The 22,052-nt window shown below is 47.7% G+C and overlaps 1 protein-coding gene across 2 annotated transcripts in view; it reads left to right on the top strand.

Annotated features, from left to right (window-relative positions):
• LOC122945304 (putative methyltransferase DDB_G0268948) overlaps positions 1–22,052 on the top strand; it is a 245,840-nt gene that overhangs the window by 138,403 nt on the left and 85,385 nt on the right. For both annotated transcript variants that reach the window (XM_044304345.1, XM_044304346.1), the window contains exon 2: positions 8,411–8,562. In XM_044304345.1, coding sequence (XP_044160280.1) covers positions 8,452–8,562 — 111 coding nt within the window. In that variant the 5' untranslated portion in view covers positions 8,411–8,451. The remainder of the gene's footprint in view (positions 1–8,410; positions 8,563–22,052) is intronic.

The following is a 22,052-nucleotide window of genomic DNA, read 5'->3' as shown; positions in this document are numbered from 1 at the left end:
GGTGTTATGCGCTGCTGATAAATGAGTATAACCCCTCTCTGTCCCGTGATTGATCCTCCAGGTGTCATAAAGGTCTCTTTCCCACGACCATGATGATAAGAAAGTGGATTGGGTTCTAGAGAGTGAGTTAGAATCTAGATTGGTGTCCATTACGGTATTAAAATCGCCACAGAAAATATATGACCCCCATTGTATCTTGCTAGCAACTTTAATTAGCTTAATTAGCCTATTAAGAAGCTTTGATTGTCCAACATTAGGGGCATAAAGAGAGATCAATGTCATGGGAATTTTATTAATGGTGCAGTATAAAATGATGTACCTCCCATTGGGGTCTGCAATAACCTCTTTGCATACAAAGGATATTGTATTTCTAATGGCTATTAGTACACCTCTAGTTTTTGAACTGTAGTGTGAATGATATATATGATGGAAGGCAGGGTGTTTAAGGCGACCCGCATCGCCTAAAAGGAGGTGTGTCTCCTGTGCATATATCACGTCACATTTCAAGGATTGAGCCTGTCTCCAAAAATGTGATCTCTTGTGAGGTATGTTTAAACCGTTAACATTGATATTAGCTATCTGTATGACCATTTTCATAGAAAGTAGAGATACTAAAAAAAAAAAAATATTTGTAAGAGCATGGGGAAGGCGAAAGTGTGCTCTTCCCAGTGAGTACGCACACCTTCCATAGATAATGGTAAGGCACGTTGAGTGTAATTTGAAAGAAATGGTGTTGGCATATACATAAACAAGGCATTTAATAACAAAATCAAATAAAAACAGTTAGGAGCAAAAAACATATGGCTCTTGAACCAATTGTATAGTGAGGGGTTATAGTCCGCACTCAAGCCAAGTAGGTATGACCAACCAGTAAGGCTACTTTCACACCTGCGTTTAGGTGCGGATCCGTCTGGTATCTGCACAGACACGGGTGGCAGTATTGTTGGTACTAGTTTAGTGTTGATCACGAATATTCAAATTTTTATCGCGAATATAGGTACTTCGAAAATTCGCGAATATTTCGAATATAGTGATATATATTCGTAATTTTGAATATTCGATTTTTTTTTTTAATCAGTACACATGATCCCTCCCTGCTTCTAGCTTGTGGGCCAATGAGAAGGCTGCAGTATATTTGACTTTAGGAGCAGTGTTGTTTGCGAATTTTCGTAATGCAAACTTTTATTGCAAATTTTTCAACTTACAACTATTAGACAAAGAAGATTATAGATAAAGTGTGTAATCTAAAATATAACATTTATTGATAATGCAGATAAAATATTTTCCCAGATAAAGTGTGCATACGACAAACCTTGGGATAGAAAATATATATGGACCCAGGGATCACCTAGGTATCTATCCCAAATGAAATAACAAAAAAATACACTAGAGTAGTGCACGGCGGCACCAGTAACCATTAGTCCTACCGGTACCCCGGAACAGGATACGGATCGTTCTCCGCCGACAAGCCTCCGATTAAGGTTTCTTCAATTCAATGAAAAAGATGAAAAAAATTTAAAGTCAGGCAGTGATGCACATGTGTGCAGGGTCCCTGTTAAGGTCCTATGGCTGACTGACAAATGTATCCCTGATGCTAGATATCGGTAGCAGCCTCACCACAGGGCACTCGTCCTAACAAGGACGATCCCGTCCGGATCCTGTCCCTTACAAGTAATAAACTAAATGTCCCTAAAGGAAAAAAAGAACTCCCTACACGCATGTTTCACTGCCTAAAAAAACAAATTATAGGCAATTCATCAGGGGAGATGAGGGAAGATATACTAGGGATAGGTATAAGATAGACCCTTAATCCCTAGAGACCAGCCTGACTAGATACGCCAGCCAGTCATGGGGGTATAACCAGATAGTGGAAACCTCCTGGGGCGGTCTCTATAGATAAAGAGACTATGGTGCATGCAGTAGTATAATGCAAAAAGAACTGCACATGGGACGCCAACCTTTGTGGCATTCCCACCATATTTAAATAGTAACCTTGCTGCCGCCTCCGCCGCCCACATTGTAGCGAGACCAATGAGCGCACTCGCGCGCTCGCACGTCAGCGCCGCGCATGCGCTCATTGCAGAGACGGGAGCGAGGCCTGGAGCGCACGGAAGTGCCCTGAATGCCGGCTACTTCCTGCGCATGCGCGGCATCGTTTGTTCACACGATGCCGCGACTACCAGCTGAATTGATGGCAGTACTATAGACAGAGGCTGATATCAGTTGTCTATTAATGCTGCAAAGTGGTAGGGCGATCGGAACTCACCCCCACCATTACAGCATTTTGGACCAGAATCGGACCATCAGTAAGATGCGGTATTTGGGCTACTAGCATGATGAGGACTAGGATAAAATCTCTGGACATTGCCAAAAACCAATACAGTGATGTTAGGACTAGTAAATATATTATTGACACATAAGAATAGAAGGAGTCATATTATTAAATATAAAAGAAAAGTCTAAAGATAATTGAATAGTGGAAAACACCACAGACAGGGTCTGTGCCTATACGTAGGTAGGGGCATAGCTGAATCCGTCACAGAAAACAGCTGTAATTTAACTGTTCGTTTAAGCCCGTTGGTGTGACTGTCCGTAGAAGAAAGATCCAGCGAGCTTCACGCTGTAGAAGGATCTTGTCCCAATCGCCTCCACGTTTGGGGGGGGGGCGACTGCTTCAATACCATTAACTTTAATGGCACGCGGATCACCTTGGTGGAAGTCACACACATGACGGGCAACAGCCGTGTCTCGTCGTTTATCTATGTCGAGGAGATGCTCTCCTATCCGCCTACGTAACTCTCGTTTGGTTTTGCCAATATACTCTTTATCACAGATGCACGTATTTTTGTATATTACGCCTACCGTTCTGCAAGAAATGAAATCCCTAATGTCGAATGTACGCCTGAGATTATTACTGTAAAAAGTCTTTCCTGTAGCGATGTTGTTACAGACCACACAGCCGCTGCACCTGAAACTGCCCACAGGCCGTCGGCTGAGCCAGGTATCAGGGGCAGCGGGTGGTAGAAGGTGGCTATGTACCAGCAAATCCTTAAGGCTCTTGCCCCGCCTATATGTCACCTGTGGGTAATCACATAGCACATCACTCACGTCAGGGTCCATCAGAAGAATGGGCCAATGGCGATCAAGGATCTCTCTTGATTTATTTGCAGAGCCATCAAATGTGGTTATAAACCTTATCTTTTTGTCCATTTCCTGCTTTTTTTTGGGGACTAAAAGTGTATCTCTGTGGATGTGGGCTGCTCTCTGAAAAACCTTTCTTAAAACGCAGTCAGGATAACCCCTGGCCAGGAATCTTTGTCTGAGGTCAGCCGCCTGTAGTTTGAATTCTTGTTCCTCCGAACAGTTCCTCCGCAGGCGCAGGTACTGCCCATAGGGGATACCCCGCTTTAGAGGCATCGGATGGCTGCTCTGCCAGTGGAGGACTGAGTTAGTCGCTGTTGTTTTGCGGTAAATGCTTGTTGAGAGCTCCCCCCACATTTCTTGGATATGCAAACATCTAGAAAGGGTAGTGTTTCACTACTAATCTCATACGTAAAACGAAGACCAATAGAGTTATTATTGAGGAATTCCACAAAAAGCTTGAACGTTGTATGGCTAGCATTCCAAATTATGAGGATATCGTCGATGTACCGGGCCCACAGGGAAATGGGCCCGGTCATCGACTCCCCCTCTCCAAAGACGGTAGTAGCCTCCCACCAGCCCAGGAGAAGGTTTGCATAAGACGGCGCACAGGAACATCCCATCGCCGCGCCCCTGAGCTGGTGATAGAGGCGACCGTCAAACATGAAGAAGTTATGTGTTAGTAGAAACCTGAGCAGCTGTAGGACCAGCTCGTTATGAGCTGCAAACTGCTGTCCCTGCATACTCAAGTAATAGCCAACTGCCCTCAAACCCTCCTCGTGTGGTATTGAGGAGTACAAAGCCTCAACATCGACACTGGCAAGGCAAGAGTGGTCATCAATACATACTCCATCCACCCGCTTCAGTAGGTCCATAGTATCGCGGGTGAAGGACGGAAGGGCAGTAACAAAAGGCATCAGTATCTATGGACCTACTGAAGCGGGTGGACGGAGTATGTATTGATGACCACTCTTGCCTTGCCACTTTTGTTTTCACTTTATTTTTTGTCCCACTTTGGGTCTTGAACTTTTGGGGGTCTAATCCTTTACAATGCATTCCAATACTTCTGTATTGGAATGCATTGGCTGTATGAGTAATACAGTGTGTGTTACTCATACAGCTTCCGGCCTGTGAGATCCAGGGAGCTCGATCTCACAGGCTCGTCACCGGAAGGCAGCGCGATGCCTTCCTTAGACATCGTGCTGCCTTCCATGCCATCGGGTCCCCCCTACAGCCGCATGGGGACCCGATGGCACCGCCGCAACCGCAGGTAAAAGCCGCAAACCGCAGGTTTGACCCCCCGGCATTGTGACAGGATGCCCGCTGAATGATTTCAGCGGGCATCCTGTTCCTATTAACCCCCGCCACGCCGCAATGTCTGTTTAAAGTTAGGACGTACCGGTACGTCCTGGGTCCTTAAGGACTCGGGAAACAGGTTGTACCGGTACGCCCTAAGTCCCTAAGGGGTTAATTTATCTAAATCTATATAATGCAAAGTATATGTGGCTGTTATTGGGAAGGTCCACTTAACGACTGACACATGGACAAGTGCTTTTGGCCAGGGACGCTACATTTCCCTGATGGCACACTGGGTGAACGTTGTGGAGGCCGGGAGCGAGTCGTACCCTGGGATTGCACAGGTGCTACCGACGTCAAGGATTGCGGGCCCTACTTCCATCAGGGTTTCCACCACCACCTAGGTTAGTGGCTGCAACCCCCCCTTCTCCTCCTCCGCCTCCTCCACTTCCACTTCTGAAATATCATCTTGCAGCACCAGTCAGACATCAGTCAGTAACTCAAAGCAGTGTAGCACTGCAGTGGGGAAGCGGCAACAGGCCGTGTTTAAACTGATCTGCTTTTGTGACAAACAGCACACCGCGGCAGAGATGTGGCAGGAGATAAGGGACCAGACTGAGCTGTGGCTCTCACCACTCGACCTAGAGCCAGGCATGGTTGTGTCTGATAATGGACGTAATTTAGTGGTGGCTTTGGAGCTCGGCAAGCTCACACACATACCATGCCTAGCCCACGTGTTCAACCTAGTGGTTCAGCAGTTTTTCAAAACCTATCCCAATTTGCCTGAGCTACTGGTGAAGGTGCGCGCGTGTATACCCATTTCCGCAAGTCATCGACAGCTTCTGCCGGTCTGGCAATGCTGCAGCAGCACTTACAATTGCCAGCTCACCGACTGTTGTGCGACCTGAGCACGCGCTGGAACTCCACGTTCCACATGTTGGCCAGGCTTTGTGAGCAGCAGAGGGCAGTAGTGGAATACCAGCTGCAACATGGTTGTTACCTTTCCAGTCAGCTTCCGCTCTTCACAAGCGATGAGTGGGCATTGATGTCTGACCTCTATGAGGTTTTACGCAACTTTGAGGAATCAATACAGATGGTGAGTGGCGATAACGCTATTATCAGCGTAACCTTCTGTGTCTACTCAAATGCTCGCTGCTCACAATGAAGGAGGACGCTTTGCATGTGGAAGAGGTGAAAATGGGGGAAAAAAGTACACAGGGTGCTAGCCAGAACACCCTCAGTTCGTCTTCTCAGTGCGAATTGGATGATGAGGAGGAGGAGCAGGAGACGGTTGCCTCCGCTACAGAGGATAGTACCCATGAAAGTTTTATTCCATCCATTTAGCGTGGATGGGTAGAAGAGGAGGAAGAGGATGAGTAGATTGAAAGTCATCCTCCTGATGAGGACAGCGAAATCTTGTCTGTTGGGACTCTGGCAGACATGGCTGACTTTATGTTTGGCTGCCTTTCCCGTGACCCTCTCGTTGTACGCATTTTGGCCAACACCGATTACTGGTTGTTCACCCTTCTCGAGCTCCGCTACAAAGAGAACTTCTCATCTCTCATTCCTGTGGTGGAGGGGACAAGCAAAATGGTGCACTACCAGAAGGTCCTTGTGGAAAAATTGCTCCAAAAATTTCCAGCTGACAACGCTAGCTGCAGAGTACATAGTTCCTTGGACAACCGAGGAGGGGAGACGAGGGGAACACACAGCAGTTCCAACAGAGGCAGGACAACACTCTCCAAGGCCTGGGACAGTTTTATGACGCCCCGCCAGCACCCTCCACCTGATGCGCAGCCTATTGTCACAAGGAGGGAAACATTTTGGAAGATGGTGAAGGAGTACGTAGCAGACCGTGTCGGCATCCTCAGTGATCCCTCTGTGCCTTACAACTATTGGGTGTCCAAGCTGGACACATGGCACAAAATGGCGCTCTACGCCTTGGAGGTGCTGACCCGCCGCCAGCGTTTTGTCAGAGCATGTGTTTAGTGCTGCTGGGGGGCATAATAACTGATAAGCGCATCTGTCTGTCAACTAAAAATGATGACCGGTTGACTTATAAAAATGAACAAGGCCTGGATTGCCCCTGACTTCTCTACTTCACCAGAGGAAAGCGGTTGAACATAAAGGCACTCTAAATGTGGCTTTTATGGTGTATTGAATACACTGTATTCCCATGCACCCCTTCCACCACTAAAAAGGTATATGGTTCAATCTCCCTTTTCTCGTCCTCCTCCATCATATTAATATGCTTATTAGGCTGCCCTCGCTCCTAATGTTTTAGAGGGTCATCTCAGCAGCAGACCCTCACCCATTATGTTTTTGAGGGTCACCAGGAGGCCCTCACCCATAATGTTTTTTAGGGGTTACCAGCAGGCCCTCGCCCATAATGTTATTGAGGGTCACCAGCATGCCCTCACCCATAATGATTTAGAGCACGGGTGTCAAACACAAGGCCCGCGAGCCGAATCCGGTCCGCCAGACCTCGTCATGTGGCCCGCGTAGCCGCAGCCGGCCGCCAGCCTTCACCTTTTATTATCACTTCCTGCAGGCGGCCCCCGGTCCTCCCAGCTCTTGTATCGGGTGTATCAGCTGTGAGGGAGGAGGTGCTGGGGGCCGGCGTCTGCTTTTATAATGACAGCGGGGCCCGTGTAGTGACTATTCTACTACACGGGCCCCGCTCACTGTATAATCGTATCTCTAATAGTTAATGGTTACCGTATGTATATAATCGCATAAGGAGCGCTGTGTATTACCGGTACTTACAACTACAAGCGCTCGCCGAGAGGAGGGAGGAGGCAGGCTGGGAGGATGGGCGCTGGCAGTGTGAGTCATATGTCACGCGCCTGCGCCGCCCACTTTATGAATGAAGCAGGCGGCGTGGGCGCATGACGTATGACTCACGCTGCCAGCGCCTGTCCTCCCGGCCTGCCTCCTGCCTCCTCCCTCCTCTCGGCGAGCGCTCGTAGTTGTAAGTACCGGTAATACACAGCGCTCCTTATGCGATTATATATATACGGTAACCATTAACTATTAGAGATACGATTATACAGTGAGCGGGGCCCGTGTAGTAGAATAGTCACTGCACGGGCCCCGCTGTCATTATAAAAGCAGATGCCGGCCCCTAGCCCGTGTTTTGAGGGTCATTCACTACAGGGACACATATGGAGGGGATCTGTGGATGACACATAGCATAAGATGCTATATATGTGTCATCCACAGATCCCCCCATAACTGTCATACACAGATCCCCCATAAGAGCCACCCACAGATCCCCCATAAGTGTCACCCACAGAGCCCCCATAAGTGTCACCCACAGAGCCCCCATAAGTGTCACCCACAGAGCCCCCATAAGTGTCACCCACAGAGCCCCCATAACAGTGCCATCCACAGATCCCCCATAACAGTGCCATCCACAGATCCCCCATAACAGTGCCACTCACAGACCACAATTAGTTCAAAACCCACCAAAAGCACACCTTTTGGTTCAAAATATTTTTTTTCTTATTTTCCTCCTCAAAAACCTAGGTGCGTCTTATGGGCCGGTGCGTCTTATAGGGCGAAAAATACGGTAACCCTTACAGTTCTGGAATGTGTTGGATAACACTGACAGCATTATGTCAGTGTTATCCAACACATTCCAGAACTGTAAGGGTTACATAGCATCATAAATCAGTATAATGCTATGTGACCCCAGTCAGCGCTTGCAGGTCAAGCTTTCAGAGCTAGTTATTACTTACATTATTACAAAAAACAGTAATAATTGACTGCAGTGACAATAATTTATGATAATAAAGAGTGGACACATAGTCCTACAGATACAACCGGCCCTTTGAGGGTGACCAAACTGCTGATGCGGCCCCCGATGAATTTGAGTTTGACACCCCTGATGTAGATTAATGTTAATTTCATTAATACTATTTAATGTTTATTGAAAATAAAGGAAAAAATTGTTTTTTTATTCATTTGATAGATTTTTAAATTAAAACTGCAACAGCGAAAGCACACATCATCATGGCAGTCCAACTGTTCAAGAAGACGGCATTTTCTTCAGTATATCAAAAATATATGATTCCTGTCTCCAACGAAGTCATTAATATTCTTTTGTCCTATGTGAAAGCAAAAGTAAGTAGAAATGTTATTGAGTGACTGTTCCAATACTATTCATATGTACATTAGACCTGTCATCTTTAGGCACGTCTGTTTAAAGGGCAAATAGGAGAGCAGAGTAATCTCAGTTTCCAATGTTGCTGAATAGGGAAGGGTTATGGGCAAGGTAATCCTTGCACACATCTCCCACATTTGGATTATTGTACATATACCAAAACAAAAATCACAAAGAAGGCAAAAAAAATCCTGCACAATGTAATAAATAAATATGCTACATTTAAAAAAAGAAAAATAAAGCACTAACACAGTAGACAAACATTATATATGGACTGAGCCCTCACTCTGATATGATAAAATCTGAGACTCTCAGCCAATATATTTTATCAATACATATCTGTGCCCGCCTACCAGCGCAAAGGTGGTCTCAGTCAGGCAAGACCTACTCTCTATCTACCTATCTATGTCATTGGGCATCTTCCCACTGTACTTTTAAATGTTAGGTAAGGAGAGAAATATGTCCCCATGGGACATCATTATATCTGTAAATAAAAATAATTCTGATTATTGACTCACAAACTTCCGCTTCATTTGGAAGGCAAATTGTTGGGAAAGTCTAAATTGTATATGGCTATAATTAATTTGCTCATCTCTAATAACCCTTCAACATCACGCAGTCATGTCACAGGGGGGAGATTGGTTGACAATAGTGTGAATGACTTCCTAAAAGAAGTACAATATACTGTATATGGCAGAGGTTGATAAAGGGTTATTAGACTTATTTTCTATTTTTTGTTTTTGTTAATGTTTTGCAAAAATGTATTTTGTCTATAATATTTTATGGGTATGTATATAATAATTTATTTTTCTCAGTGGAGTATCACCACCCAAATCTCAACTGGAACCTCCAGGTAGTGGGGTGTAATACATTGGATTCAAGGATAGTATGGGGTGTAATACATTGTATTCAAGGATAGTATGAATTAAAGATGTCAAACACAATAGCTAAGTCAACAATAATGCAATTTTACTTAATAATATGTAAAATAAGCAGCATAAGATAACAACATAAAATACGAAGAATCAGTAATCACATTGTTGTTCTGGAGAAGTTCAAAAAGAGTTCTTTGATCTCAAAATGTCTGTTCCAATCTCCCCATCCAGTTTTTTTTCAACACCCCCTACAGGTCCCCATGTTTTACTATGTATCACAACCAGTTCTCAAACATGACTACCCTGTCTTGCTTAGTATGCAAGTAAATATTAGTCTTAGAGCTCATGCACATGACCATTGTGCGGCCGTTCCGTGCATTGGGGACCGCAATTTGCAGTCCCCAATGCACGGGCAACATCCGTCCGGCGCCCGGGATGGATCGAGATTCGAGACCCATTCAACTTGAATGGGTCCGTGATCTGTCCGAACCGCAAAAAAAATAGAACATGTTCTATTTTTTTGCGGTACGGTGGCAAGTACAGAAACACCACGGAAGTATTCCATAGTGCTTCCATAGGACTCCGTGCCTACATTCCGCACCGCAGCTCCCATATTGCGGACCCGCTGTTTGCGTGCCGCATTACGGCCACAGCCGGGCAACGGCCGGCCGTGTGCATGAGGACCATAAGAGCAAGCATGAGAGACAGGGATGTTTGCCAAGAAGCGTACACCATGAAAGTCAGCACACACATCCTGGTTTCTGTTTGAAAATAATTGGACATTAATTACAGTCTTGTAAACCTTAAACTCATTTTTACTTACATTGAAGAATCTACTCCCAACAGGAATAATTTGCTACATGATCACATGCTAGAATACCTGTCTGGCTCTTTCTATTTCTGCCTACACTATCTAAGGCCTCTTTCACACTTGCGTTGTTAGGATCCGGCGTGCACATCCATTGCCGGAAGTGCCTGCCGGATCCGTAACACCACAAGTGAACTGAAAGCATTTGAAGACTGATCAGTCTTCAAAATGCGTTCAGTGTTACTATGGCAGCCAGGACGCTATTAAAGTCCTGGTTGCCATAGTAGTAGTGGGGAGCGGGGGAGCAGTATACTTACCGTCTGTGCGGCTCCCGGGGCGCTCCAGAATGACGTCAGAGCGCCCCATGCGCATGGATGACGTGATCCATGCGATCACGTCATCCATGCGCGTGGGGCGCCCTGACGTCACTCTGAAGCGCCCCGGGAGCCGCACGGACGGTAAGTATACTGCTCCCCCGCTCCCCACTACACTTTACCATGGCAAACAGGACTTTAGCGTCCTGGCAGCCATGGTAACCATTCAGAAAAAGCTAAACGTCGGATCCGGTAATGCGCCGAAACGGCGTTTAGCTTAAGGCCGGATCCGGATTAATGCCTTTCAATGGGCATTAATTCCGGATCCGGCCTTGCGGCAAGTGTTCAGGATTTTTGGCCGGAGCAAAAAGTGCAGCATGCTGCAGTATTTTCTCAGGCCAAAAAACCTTCCGGTCCTGAACTGAAGACATCCTGATGCATCCTGAACGGATTTCTCTCCATTCAGAATGCATTGGCATAATCCTGATCAGGATTTTTCCGGCATAGAGCCCCGATGATGGAACTCTATGCCGGAAATGAAATACGCAAGTGTGAAAGAGCCCTAAGGCCACTTTCAGACTGTAGTAATTTGTCAGCATTTTGCATCAGTATTTGTCAGCAAAACTAGGAGTGGGATCAAAACATGAAAAAAGTACAAATTAGAGATTAGGGAACTTCTTGAAGTTTGTTTTGTGTCTGATTTGTCAAATCGTTTGATTTGATTTGTGTCAGAATTACCCGGCCTGTGGTATACAACAGTCTCCTCTGAGTCTTCTCTCTTCTATTTCTTTTATTTATTTATTTTTTCACACTTTTGCTCCCCCTTCCTTTATTCTCTTAAATGCAGTGACAGCAATAGCAAATAATGTCAGATTGAGACTGACATATACAGCTATGGGTAAATGCATGGTTGATGCAGTGGCATACTGCCAATATGGGCAGACCACGCCGTTGCTATGGGCCTGCGGCACAGGGGAACCCGAAGCGCATGGAAGGCCCCGCCCCCATGTCTATTCTGCACAGACAGTTTATTCATAGTTAAGGCATTGAGGCTGGCCGTGGCCCGCCCACTTGTGGTTTCCCTCGGGCCATGCCCCCCCTTGGGTTCACACGACCGCTCCCTGTCTGACCTCTCCAAAGATCCTTCTGCTGATTGGCCAGTGTATCGCTGGCAGGCATTAGAATCAGGCACCGCTCAAGCACACACAAAGGGGTGCACCCGGAGTAGCATTCTTTGCACTCCCGTCTGCCTCAAGTCATCAGCTCTGCTTTTCCTGTGGCACTTTCATATAGCAGAACTTCATGTTGCTGCTGCTGCACAGTCACCAGCATTTCTGCAGTTCTCACACCTTTACACACTTCACTCTCTCCAATCTCTCTCTGCACACGCGCGGTGTTCCATTTTCATGGTGATGAGTATTTCCGGATAAACAAGGCAGCATGGAGGAGCCCAGGGATGACGATTACACAGTGTTCGCCGGGTCCTCAGAGCAGGACGTGATGTGAAGTAAGATTTTCTGGAACTCGGTCACCCTGAAGCCACCGCTGGAGTGCGTGGACGTGGAGCAGAGGCTGAGAGCTTCCGGGGAGGCCAAGCCACATGAATAACAGCATGTTCACACCTGGCATTTCTGTCCACTCTGATTACGATTGATAAGATCAGCCAGGAGGAGGCTTTACTGCTCCCAGCCTGGAAGTAGTGTCTGGTGTGAAAGTGATGCTCTGTCCTCCATAGTATGATGGTAGTCCTCTGTAAATCCTCATGTACAGCACAGTTACCCCCATAGTGGTCCTCTGTAAATCCTCCTGCATGGCACAGTTACCCCTATAGTGGTTCTCTATAAATCCTCATGTACAGCACAGTTACCCCCATAGTGGTCCTCAGTAAATCCTCATGTGTGGCACAGTTACCCCCATAGTGGTCCTCAGTAAATCCTCATGTGTGGCATAGTTACCCCCATAGTGGTCCTCTGTAAATCCTCATGTGTGGCACAGTTACCCCTATAGTGGTTCTCTATAAATCCTCATGTACAGCACAATTACCCCCATAGTGGTCCTCAGTAAATCTTCATGTGTGGCACAGTTACCCCCATAGGGGTCCTCTATAAAGCTTTATGTACCACACAGTTACCCCCATAGAGGTCCTCTATAAAGATGTGGGGGATGGGCTATGTCAGGCTTTAACACAGTGGACACAGGCAGGAGGAACGATGTATATGCGGGCTCCTGCCCTGCAATCGTTCAGCTGTGCATATGTACATATGGCGGCCTGTGTCCACTGTCCTGTGCCCACTCTGCTAAAGCCTGACATAGCCCATCTATGCCCGGCTTTACCAAAGCAGACAGGCAGGAGCAGTGATGTGTGCTGTACATTGCTCACTGCAGCCCCAGTGAGATCCTTACTCCCATACACCACTGTAATATCAGCGGTGTATGAGAGTACGGATAATAAAAGTTGGTTAATAAAAGAGTTGGTTAATAAAAAAAATAAAAAGATTTATCCCTAACGGTTTCAGTAGGTCATGTATACATTTCTTTATTGGCAAATGGGCGTTTGGCAGGGGAGGAGCCAGGACGGGAGGTGGGATGGGCAAGGGGTGGGTAGTGGGCAGGGTTAGGGGCCCAATTCAGATTTTTGCTATGGGACCCAGTAATTTCTATGTACGCCCCTGGTTGATAGTGTTCACAAAAACAGGCAGATTTAACATGCCTTCATTCCAGAATTCTGGCTTCAAAAAGTCACAAAATTGGGTTTTTCCAACCTTTTGCACTTGCTTGCTTGCATTCTTACACCCCCAATTCCAGTTTTGGAACATGAGAGGAAAAATTAGTGTGGTTAGCTCACTTAGATCACTCCAAATTTATCAATGAGACTTTTTCAATAAGTCACAAAAATTTGCATCCATAGGAGGGTAGAGATGTCGCGAACATAAAATTTTCCGTTCGCGAACGGCGAACGCAAATTTTTACAAATGTTCACAAACGGGTGGACCGGGGCGAACCGCCATTAACTTCAATAGGCAGGCGAATTTTAAAACCCACAGGGACTCTTTCTAGCCACAGTAGTGATGGAAAAGTTGTTTCAAGGAGACTAACACCTGGACTGTGGCATGCCGGAGGGGGATCCATGGCAAAACTCCCATGGAAAATTACATAGTTGACGCAGAGTTGGGTTTTAATCCATAAAGGGCATAAATTACCTAACAATCCTACATTTTTTTGAACAACGTGGTTTAAAACATCCAGTGTGTGTATACGATCAGGTATGTTGTTGTATCGATCAGGTAGTGTAAGGGTTACGCCCGCTTCACAGACATTGACAGACCAAACTCCCCTTTTAATGCACCGCAAACAACCGCAAACAGTCCATTTGCCCAACCGCAAACTCCCCATTTGCACAAGGTTGGATACCAAGCTAGCCATGTCCCGTTGATGTCATTGAAGGTTTCTTCCTCCACCCAGCCACGTACAACACCAAGGGTCCCCGAAAGGTGAATTGAATAGATTTTTCGAACAGGGAGATAGTTAAAAAAAACGCTGGCTCCCTCCCCTTTGTTTGAAACCAGGGTCATTGCGTCTGCGCCGTGCAATTTACTGTCACACCCGATATGAGTGGTATTTTCTGTAGTTCTCTTCTCATCAGTATAATCCTTGTTACGTCCCCAATCTGGGGTCCATTTATTGAATTGATTCTTCGAACGGGGACATGGTTAAAAAAACGCTGGCTCCCTCCCCTTTGTTTTAATCCACGGTCACTGCGTCTGCGCCGTGCAATTTACTGTCACACCCGATATGAGTGGTAGTTTCTGTAGTTCTCTTCTCATCAGTTTAATCCCTGTTACGTCCCATATCAGGGACTGCCTTTTGTGAAAAAAAATTTAGGCCGGGTACCTTCGACTGCCTTCACAGTGACAGACCAAACTCTGATACACCAAACTGAATTGATTTTAGGAACCGGGAGATGGAAAAAGCAGCTTGGTCGATCCTCTTACTCCCAAGTTGGGGCACTGAGCGTGCACGGAGCAATGTGCTGTGACACCCTGACCCTATATGAGTGGTGTCTTAACTAGTACTATTCCTATCAGTTTAATCCCTGTTACGTCCCCTATCCGGGGACATGTGCCGAATTGATTAACCATTGTCGAATTAACAAACCATTACGACATCCTGAAATAATTTAGTTCTGAGCTCTGTACTTGCTTTGTATTGGAATTGATGGGTATTTTTTAAATTGTCTGCATTATTTCTAATAAACTATTAAGAGACTTTATTATGATTTTTTTATTTTATGTATTAAAAACCCACCCATACAACTTAAAAAAAAAAGAAAGAAAATTAATGTTTTTTTCTATGAAAAATTATCCAGTCTATTGCTTTTAGTCTGATCATAATGAAGCAACGGCCTTATCATCTGGGGTGTGGCAACATTGCCAACACACTCATAGAGGTGATGATCGCTTCATTGTGATACGCAAGCCCCTTCACCACAACAAGGTAACGATCACGAAGGGGAATTGACACATGTATGTGCCTTTTTTTTTGTTTTGTTTTTGCAGCCATAGTGCAGCACCAGAGGACAGAAAAATTAGGCATGTACACATGCCGGAAAAATTGGTGTTTTACATGCAGAAAGGTGACTAAAACATTGCGGCTTGAACCCTAGTTGGTGGCGGAGAATTCACGAAAGTCATCCGGTATGCAAGCATTAAATACAGCAGCGTGGGGACCATTTTGAGGCCAAGGCATGTAATCAGGCCTTTTGTTAGTCAAACGTATCCCCCACTGTCAGTCCCTTCGGGATCCATGCCTCATTCATCTTAATGAAGGTGAGGTAATCAACACTTTTTTGACCGAGGCGACTTCTTTTGTCAGTGACAATGCCTCCTGCTGCACTGAAGATCCTTTCTGACAGGACACTTGAAGCGGGGCAGGCCAGAAGTTGTATCGCAAACTGGGATAGCTCAGGCCACAGGTCAAGCCTGCACACCCAGTAGTCAAGGGGTTCATCGCTCCTCAGAGTGTCGATATCTGCAGTTAAGGCGAGGTAGTCTGCCACCTGTCGGTCGAGTCATTCTCTAAGGCTGGATCCCGAAGGGCTGTGGCGATGCGTAGGACTGAAAAAGCTCCGCATGTCCTCCATCAACAACACATCTGTAAGGTGTCCTGTCCTTGCCGCCGTGGTCGTTGTAGGAGGAGGATTACTTTAACCTCTTCCCCATTTAGATTCCCGTTGTGCTGTGACATCCCCCTTATAAGCTGTGTAAAGCATATTTTTTAGTTTGGTTTTGAACTGCTGCATCCTTTCTGACTTTCGGTAATTTGGTAACATTTCTGCCACTTTCTGCTTATACCGGGGGTCTAGTAGCGTGGCCACCCAGTACAGGTCGTTCTCCTTCATCCTTTTTATACGAGGGTCCCTCAACAGACATGAGAGCATGAAAGACCCCATTTGCACAAGGTTGGATGCCGAGCTACTCATTTCCCGTTCCTCGTCCTCACTGATGTCATTGACGGTCTGTTCTTTCCCCCAGCCACGTACAACACCACGGGTCCCAGATAGGTGACAACAACGAGCACCCTGGGATGCCTGCTGTGGTTGGTCTTCCTCCTCCTCAAAGCCACATTCCTCCTCTGACTCCTCTTCCTCATACTCATCTTGCAGCATTGCCGCAGGTCCGGCAAGCGATGATGACAAGGGTGTTTCTGGTGGTGATGGTGACCACAACTCTTCCTCTTCACGCTCATCTACAGCCTGATCCAGCACTCTTCCCAGGGCACGCTCCAGGATGAAAACAAATGGAATGAGGTCGCTGATGGTGCCTTCGGTGCGACTGACTAGGTTTTTCACCTCCTCAAAAGGACGCCTGAGCCTACAGGCATTGCGCATGAGCATCCAGTAACGTGGCAAAAAAATTCCCAGCTCTGCAGAGGCTGTCCTAGCACCCCGGTCATACAAATACTCGTTGACGGCTTTTTCTTGTTGGAGCAGGCGGTCGAACATTAGGAGTGTTGAATTCCAACGTGTCGGGCTGTTGCAAATCAAGCGCCTCACTGGCATGTTGTTTCGGCGCTGAATGTCTGAAAAGTGCGCCATGGCCGTGTAGGAACGCCTGAAATGGCCACACACCTTCCTGGCCTGCTTGAGGACGTCCTGTAAGCCTGGGTACTTAGACACAAAGCGTTGTACGATGAGATTCAACACATGTGCCATGCATGGCACATGTGACAACTTGCCCAAATTCAATGCCGCCAACAAATTGCTTCCATTGTCACACACCACTTTGCCGATCTCCAGTTGGTGCGGGGTCAGCCACTGATCAACCTGTGCGTTCAGGGTGGACAGGAGTGCTGGTCCGGTGTGACTCTCTGCTTTCAGGCAAGTCAACCCCAAGACAGCGTGACACTGTCGTATCCGGAATGTGGAATAGCCCCTGGGGAGCTGGGGGGGATTCAGTTGATGTGCAGCCAGACGCCGTAGCAGAAGAGGACTCAGCCGAGGAGGTTATAGAAGAGGATGGAGTAGAGGAGGTGCCTGCAAGTCGTGGCGGTGTCACCAACTCCGCTGCAGAGCCACGCATTCCATGCTTGGCAGCCGTCAGCAGGTTGACCCAATGCGCAGTGTAGGTGATATACCTGCCCTGACCGTGCTTTGCAGACCAGGTATCAGTGGTCAGATAGACCCTTGCCCCAACACTGTATGCCAGAGATGCCATGACTTCCTGTTCAATCACTGAGTAGAGGTTTGGGATTGCCTTTTTTGAAAAAAAAATTTGTCCGGGTACCTTCCACTGCGGTGTCCCAATAGCGACAAATTTTTTGAAGGCCTCAGACTCCACCAGCTTGTATGGTAAAAGTTGGCGGGCTAAGAGTTCCGTCAAGCCAGCTGTCAGATGCCGGGCAAGGGGGTGACTCTGTGACATTGGCTTCTTACGCTCAAACATTTCCTTTACAGACACCTGACTGTGGGCAGATGAGATGGAACTGGTGAAGGTGAGAGGTGGAGTGGCGGGTGGTTGAGAGGGGGCAAGGAGGACAGCAGTGGTTGACGTGGCTGAAGATGCTGGACCAGGAGGAGGATGGTGGCTTTGAGTTTGTGTGCTGCTTGTACTCATGTGTTGATCCCATTGGCGTTTGTGATGTGAGATCATGTGCCTTCGCAAAGCAGTTGTACCTAGATAGGTGTTGGACTTCCCACGACTCAGTTTCTTTTGGCACAGGTTGCAAATGGCATTGCTGTTATCAGAGGCAGACACACAAAAAAAATGCCACACTGCTGAGCTTTGCAATGATGGCATTCTGGTGGTGGCAACAGCATGCGTTGATTGGCGTGCTGTCTGGCTGACCCCGGGTGCTGATACATGCTGTCTGACTGTGCCACTAGCTCTTCGCGACGACCTCCCCCTGCTTCCAACTCGTCTCCTCCTTCTCTCTGTCTCCCCTTCAGAACTTTCCCCCTCTTCTTCTTCTCTTCGAGCAGGCACCCACGTGGCATCCACGGACACATCGTCATCATCAACCGCTTCACTTGTATCTGACACCTCAGCAAAGGAAGCAGCAGCGGGTACAACATCATTATCATCATCACACTGTACGTCCATGTGTGTAATGCTGCCTGACTGAGACATATCCCTGTTATCTATATCCTCTGGCAATAATGGTTGCGCATCACTAATTTCATCCAACTGATGTGTAAATAACTCATCTGAGGGATCAAGTGAAGCGGCTGTGGTGATGGTGGCGGCGGGCGGGAGAGTGGTAACTTGAGAGCAGGTGACTAGAGTTGAGCGAACACCTGGATGTTCGGGTTCGAGAAGTTCGGCCGAACATCCCGGAAATGTTCGGGTTCGGGATCCGAACCCGATCCGAACTTCGTCCCGAACCCGAACCCCATTGAAGTCAATGGGGACCCGAACTTTTCGGCACTAAAACGGCTGTAAAACAGCCCAGGAAAGGGCTAGAGGGCTGCAAAAGGCAGCAACATGTAGGTAAATCCCCTGCAAACAAATGTGGATAGGGAAATGAATTAAAATAAAAATTAAATAAATAAAAATTAACCAAAATCAATTGGAGAGAGGTTCCATAGCAGAGAATCTGGCTTCCCGTCACCCACCACTGGAACAGTCCATTCTCAGATATTTAGGCCCCGGCACCCAGGCAGAGGAGAGAGGTCCCGTAACAGACAATCTGGCTTCATGTCAGCAGAGAATCAGTCTTCATGTCATAGCAGAGAATCAGGCTTCACGTCAGCCACCACTGCAACAGTCCATTGTCATAAATTTAGGCCCAGCACCCAGGCAGAGGAGAGAGGTCCCGTAACAGAGGATCTGGCTTCATGTCAGCAGAGAATCAGTCTGCATGTCATAGCAGAGAATCAGGCTTCACGTCAGCCACCACTGCAACAGTCCATTGGCATATATTTAGGCCTAGCACCCAGGCAGAGGAGAGAGGTCCCGTAACAGACAATCTGGCTTCATGTCAGCAGAGAATCAGTCTGCATGTCATAGCAGAGAATCAGGCTTCACGTCAGCCACCACTGCAACAATCCATTGGCATATATTTAGGCCTAGCACACAGGCAGAGGAGAGAGGTCCCGTAACAGACAATCTGGCTTCATGTCAGCAGAGAATTAGTCTGCATGTCATAGCAGAGAATGAGGCTTCACGTCAGCCACCACTGCAACAGTCCATTGGCATATATTTAGGCCTAGCACACAGGCAGAGGAGAGAGGTCCCGTAACAGACAATCTGGCTTCATGTCAGCAGAGAATCAGTCTGCATGTCATAGCAGAGAATCAGGCTTCACGTCAGCCACCACTGCAACAGTCCATTGTCATAAATTTAGGCCCAGCACCCAGGCAGAGGAGAGAGGTCCCGTAACAGACAATCTGGCTTCATGTCAGCAGAGAATTAGTCTGCATGTCATAGCAGAGAATGAGGCTTCACGTCAGCCACCACTGCAACAGTCCATTGGCATATATTTAGGCCTAGCACACAGGCAGAGGAGAGAGGTCCCGTAACAGACAATCTGGCTTCATGTCAGCAGAGAATCAGTCTGCATGTCATAGCAGAGAATGAGGCTTCACGTCACCCACCACTGCAACAGTCCATTGGCATATATTTAGGCCTAGCACACAGGCAGAGCAGAGAGGTCCCGTAACAGACAATCTGGCTTCATGTCAGCAGAGAATCAGTCTGCATGTCATAGCAGAGAATGAGGCTTCACGTCACCCACCACTGCAACAGTCCATTTTCATAAATTTAGGCCCAGCACCCAGGCAGAGGAGAGAGGTCCCGTAACAGAGAATCTGGCTTCATGTCAGCAGAGAATCAGTCTGCATGTCATAGCAGAGAATCAGGCTTCACGTCAGCCACCACTGCAACAGTCCATTGTCATAAATTTAGGCCCAGCACCCAGGCAGAGGAGAGAGGTCCCGTAACAGACAATCTGGCTTCATGTCAGCAGAGAATTAGTCTGCATGTCATAGCAGAGAATGAGGCTTCACGTCAGCCACCACTGCAACAGTCCATTAGCATATATTTAGGCCTAGCACCCAGGCAGAGGAGAGAGGTCCCGTAACAGAGGATCTGGCTTCATGTCAGCAGAGAATCAGTCTGCATGTCATAGCAGAGAATCAGGCTTCACGTCAGCCACCACTGCAACAGTCCATTGTCATAAATTTAGGCCCAGCACCCAGGCAGAGGAGAGAGGTCCCGTAACAGACAATCTGGCTTCATGTCAGCAGAGAATTAGTCTGCATGTCATAGCAGAGAATGAGGCTTCACGTCAGCCACCACTGCAACAGTCCATTGGCATATATTTAGGCCTAGCACACAGGCAGAGGAGAGGTTCATTCAACTTTGGGTAGCCTCGCAATATAATGGTAAAATGAAAATAAAAATAGGATTGAATGAGGAAGTGCCCTGGAGTCCAATAATATATGGTTATGGGGAGGTAGTTAATGTCTAATCTGGACAAGGGACGGACAGGTCCTGTGGGATCCATGCCTGGTTCATTTTTATGAACGTCAGCTTGTCCACATTGGCTGTAGACAGGCGGCTGCGTTTGTCTGTAATGACGCCCCCTGCCGTGCTGAATACACGTTCAGACAAAACGCTGGCTGCCGGGCAGGCCAGCACCTCCAAGGCATAAAAGGCTAGCTCTGGCCACGTGGACAATTTAGAGACCCAGAAGTTGAATGGGGCCGAACCATCAGTCAGTACGTGGAGGGGTGTGCACACGTACTGTTCCACCATGTTAGTGAAATGTTGCCTCCTGCTAACACGTTGCGTATCAGGTGGTGGTGCAGTTAGCTGTGGCGTGTTGACAAAAGTTTTCCACATCTCTGCCATGCTAACCCTGCCCTCAGAGGAGCTGGCCGTGACACAGCTGCCTTGGCGACCTCTTGCTCCTCCTCTGCCTTGGCCTTGGGCTTCCACTTGTTCCCCTGTGACATTTGGGAATGCTCTTAGTAGCGCGTCTACCAACGTGCGCTTGTACTTGCGCATCTTCCTATCACGCTCCAGTGCAGGAAGTAAGGTGGGCACATTGTCTTTGTAGCGTGGATCCAGCAGGGTGGCAACCCAGTAGTCCGCACAGGTTAAAATGTGGGCAACTCTGCTGTCGTTGCGCAGGCACTGCAGCATGTAGTCGCTCATGTGTGCCAGGCTGCCCAGGGGTAAGGACAAGCTGTCCTCTGTGGGAGGCGTATCGTCATCGTCCTGCCTTTCCCCCCAGCCACGCACCAGTGATGGACCCGAGCTGCGTTGGGTGCCACCCCGCTGTGACCATGCTTCATCCTCATCCTCCTCCACCTCCTCCTCATCCTCGTCCTCCTCGTCCTCCAGTAGTGGGCCCTGGCTGGCCACATTTGTACCTGGCCTCTGCTGTTGCCAAAAACCTCCCTCTGAGTCACTTCGAAGAGACTGGCCTGAAAGTGCTAAAAATGACCCCTCTTCCTCCTCCTCCTCCTCCTCCTCCTGGGCCACCTCCTCTTCCATCATCGCCCTAAGTGTTTTCTCAAGGAGACATAGAAGTGGTATTGTAACGCTGATAACGGTGTCATCGCCACTGGCCATGTTGGTGGAGTACTCGAAACAGCGCAACAGGGCACACAGGTCTCGCATGGAGGCCCAGTCATTGGTGGTGAAGTGGTGCTGTTCTGTAGTGCGACTGACCCGTGCGTGCTGCAGCTGAAACTCCACTATGGCCTGCTGCTGCTCGCACAGTCTGTCCAGCATGTGCAAGGTGGAGTTCCACCTGGTGGGCACGTCGCATATGAGGCGGTGAGCGGGAAGGCCGAAGTTACGCTGTAGCGCAGACAGGCGAGCAGCAGCAGGATGTGAACGCCGGAAGCGCGAACAGACGGCCCGCACTTTATGCAGCAGCTCTGACATGTCGGGGTAGTTGTGAATGAACTTCTGCACCACCAAATTCAGCACATGCGCCAAGCAAGG

Source organism: Bufo gargarizans, chromosome 8, assembly GCF_014858855.1.
Source record: "Bufo gargarizans isolate SCDJY-AF-19 chromosome 8, ASM1485885v1, whole genome shotgun sequence".
Taxonomy (NCBI): Eukaryota; Metazoa; Chordata; class Amphibia; order Anura; family Bufonidae; genus Bufo; species Bufo gargarizans.
This window is presented reverse-complemented; position numbering and strand designations above follow the sequence as displayed.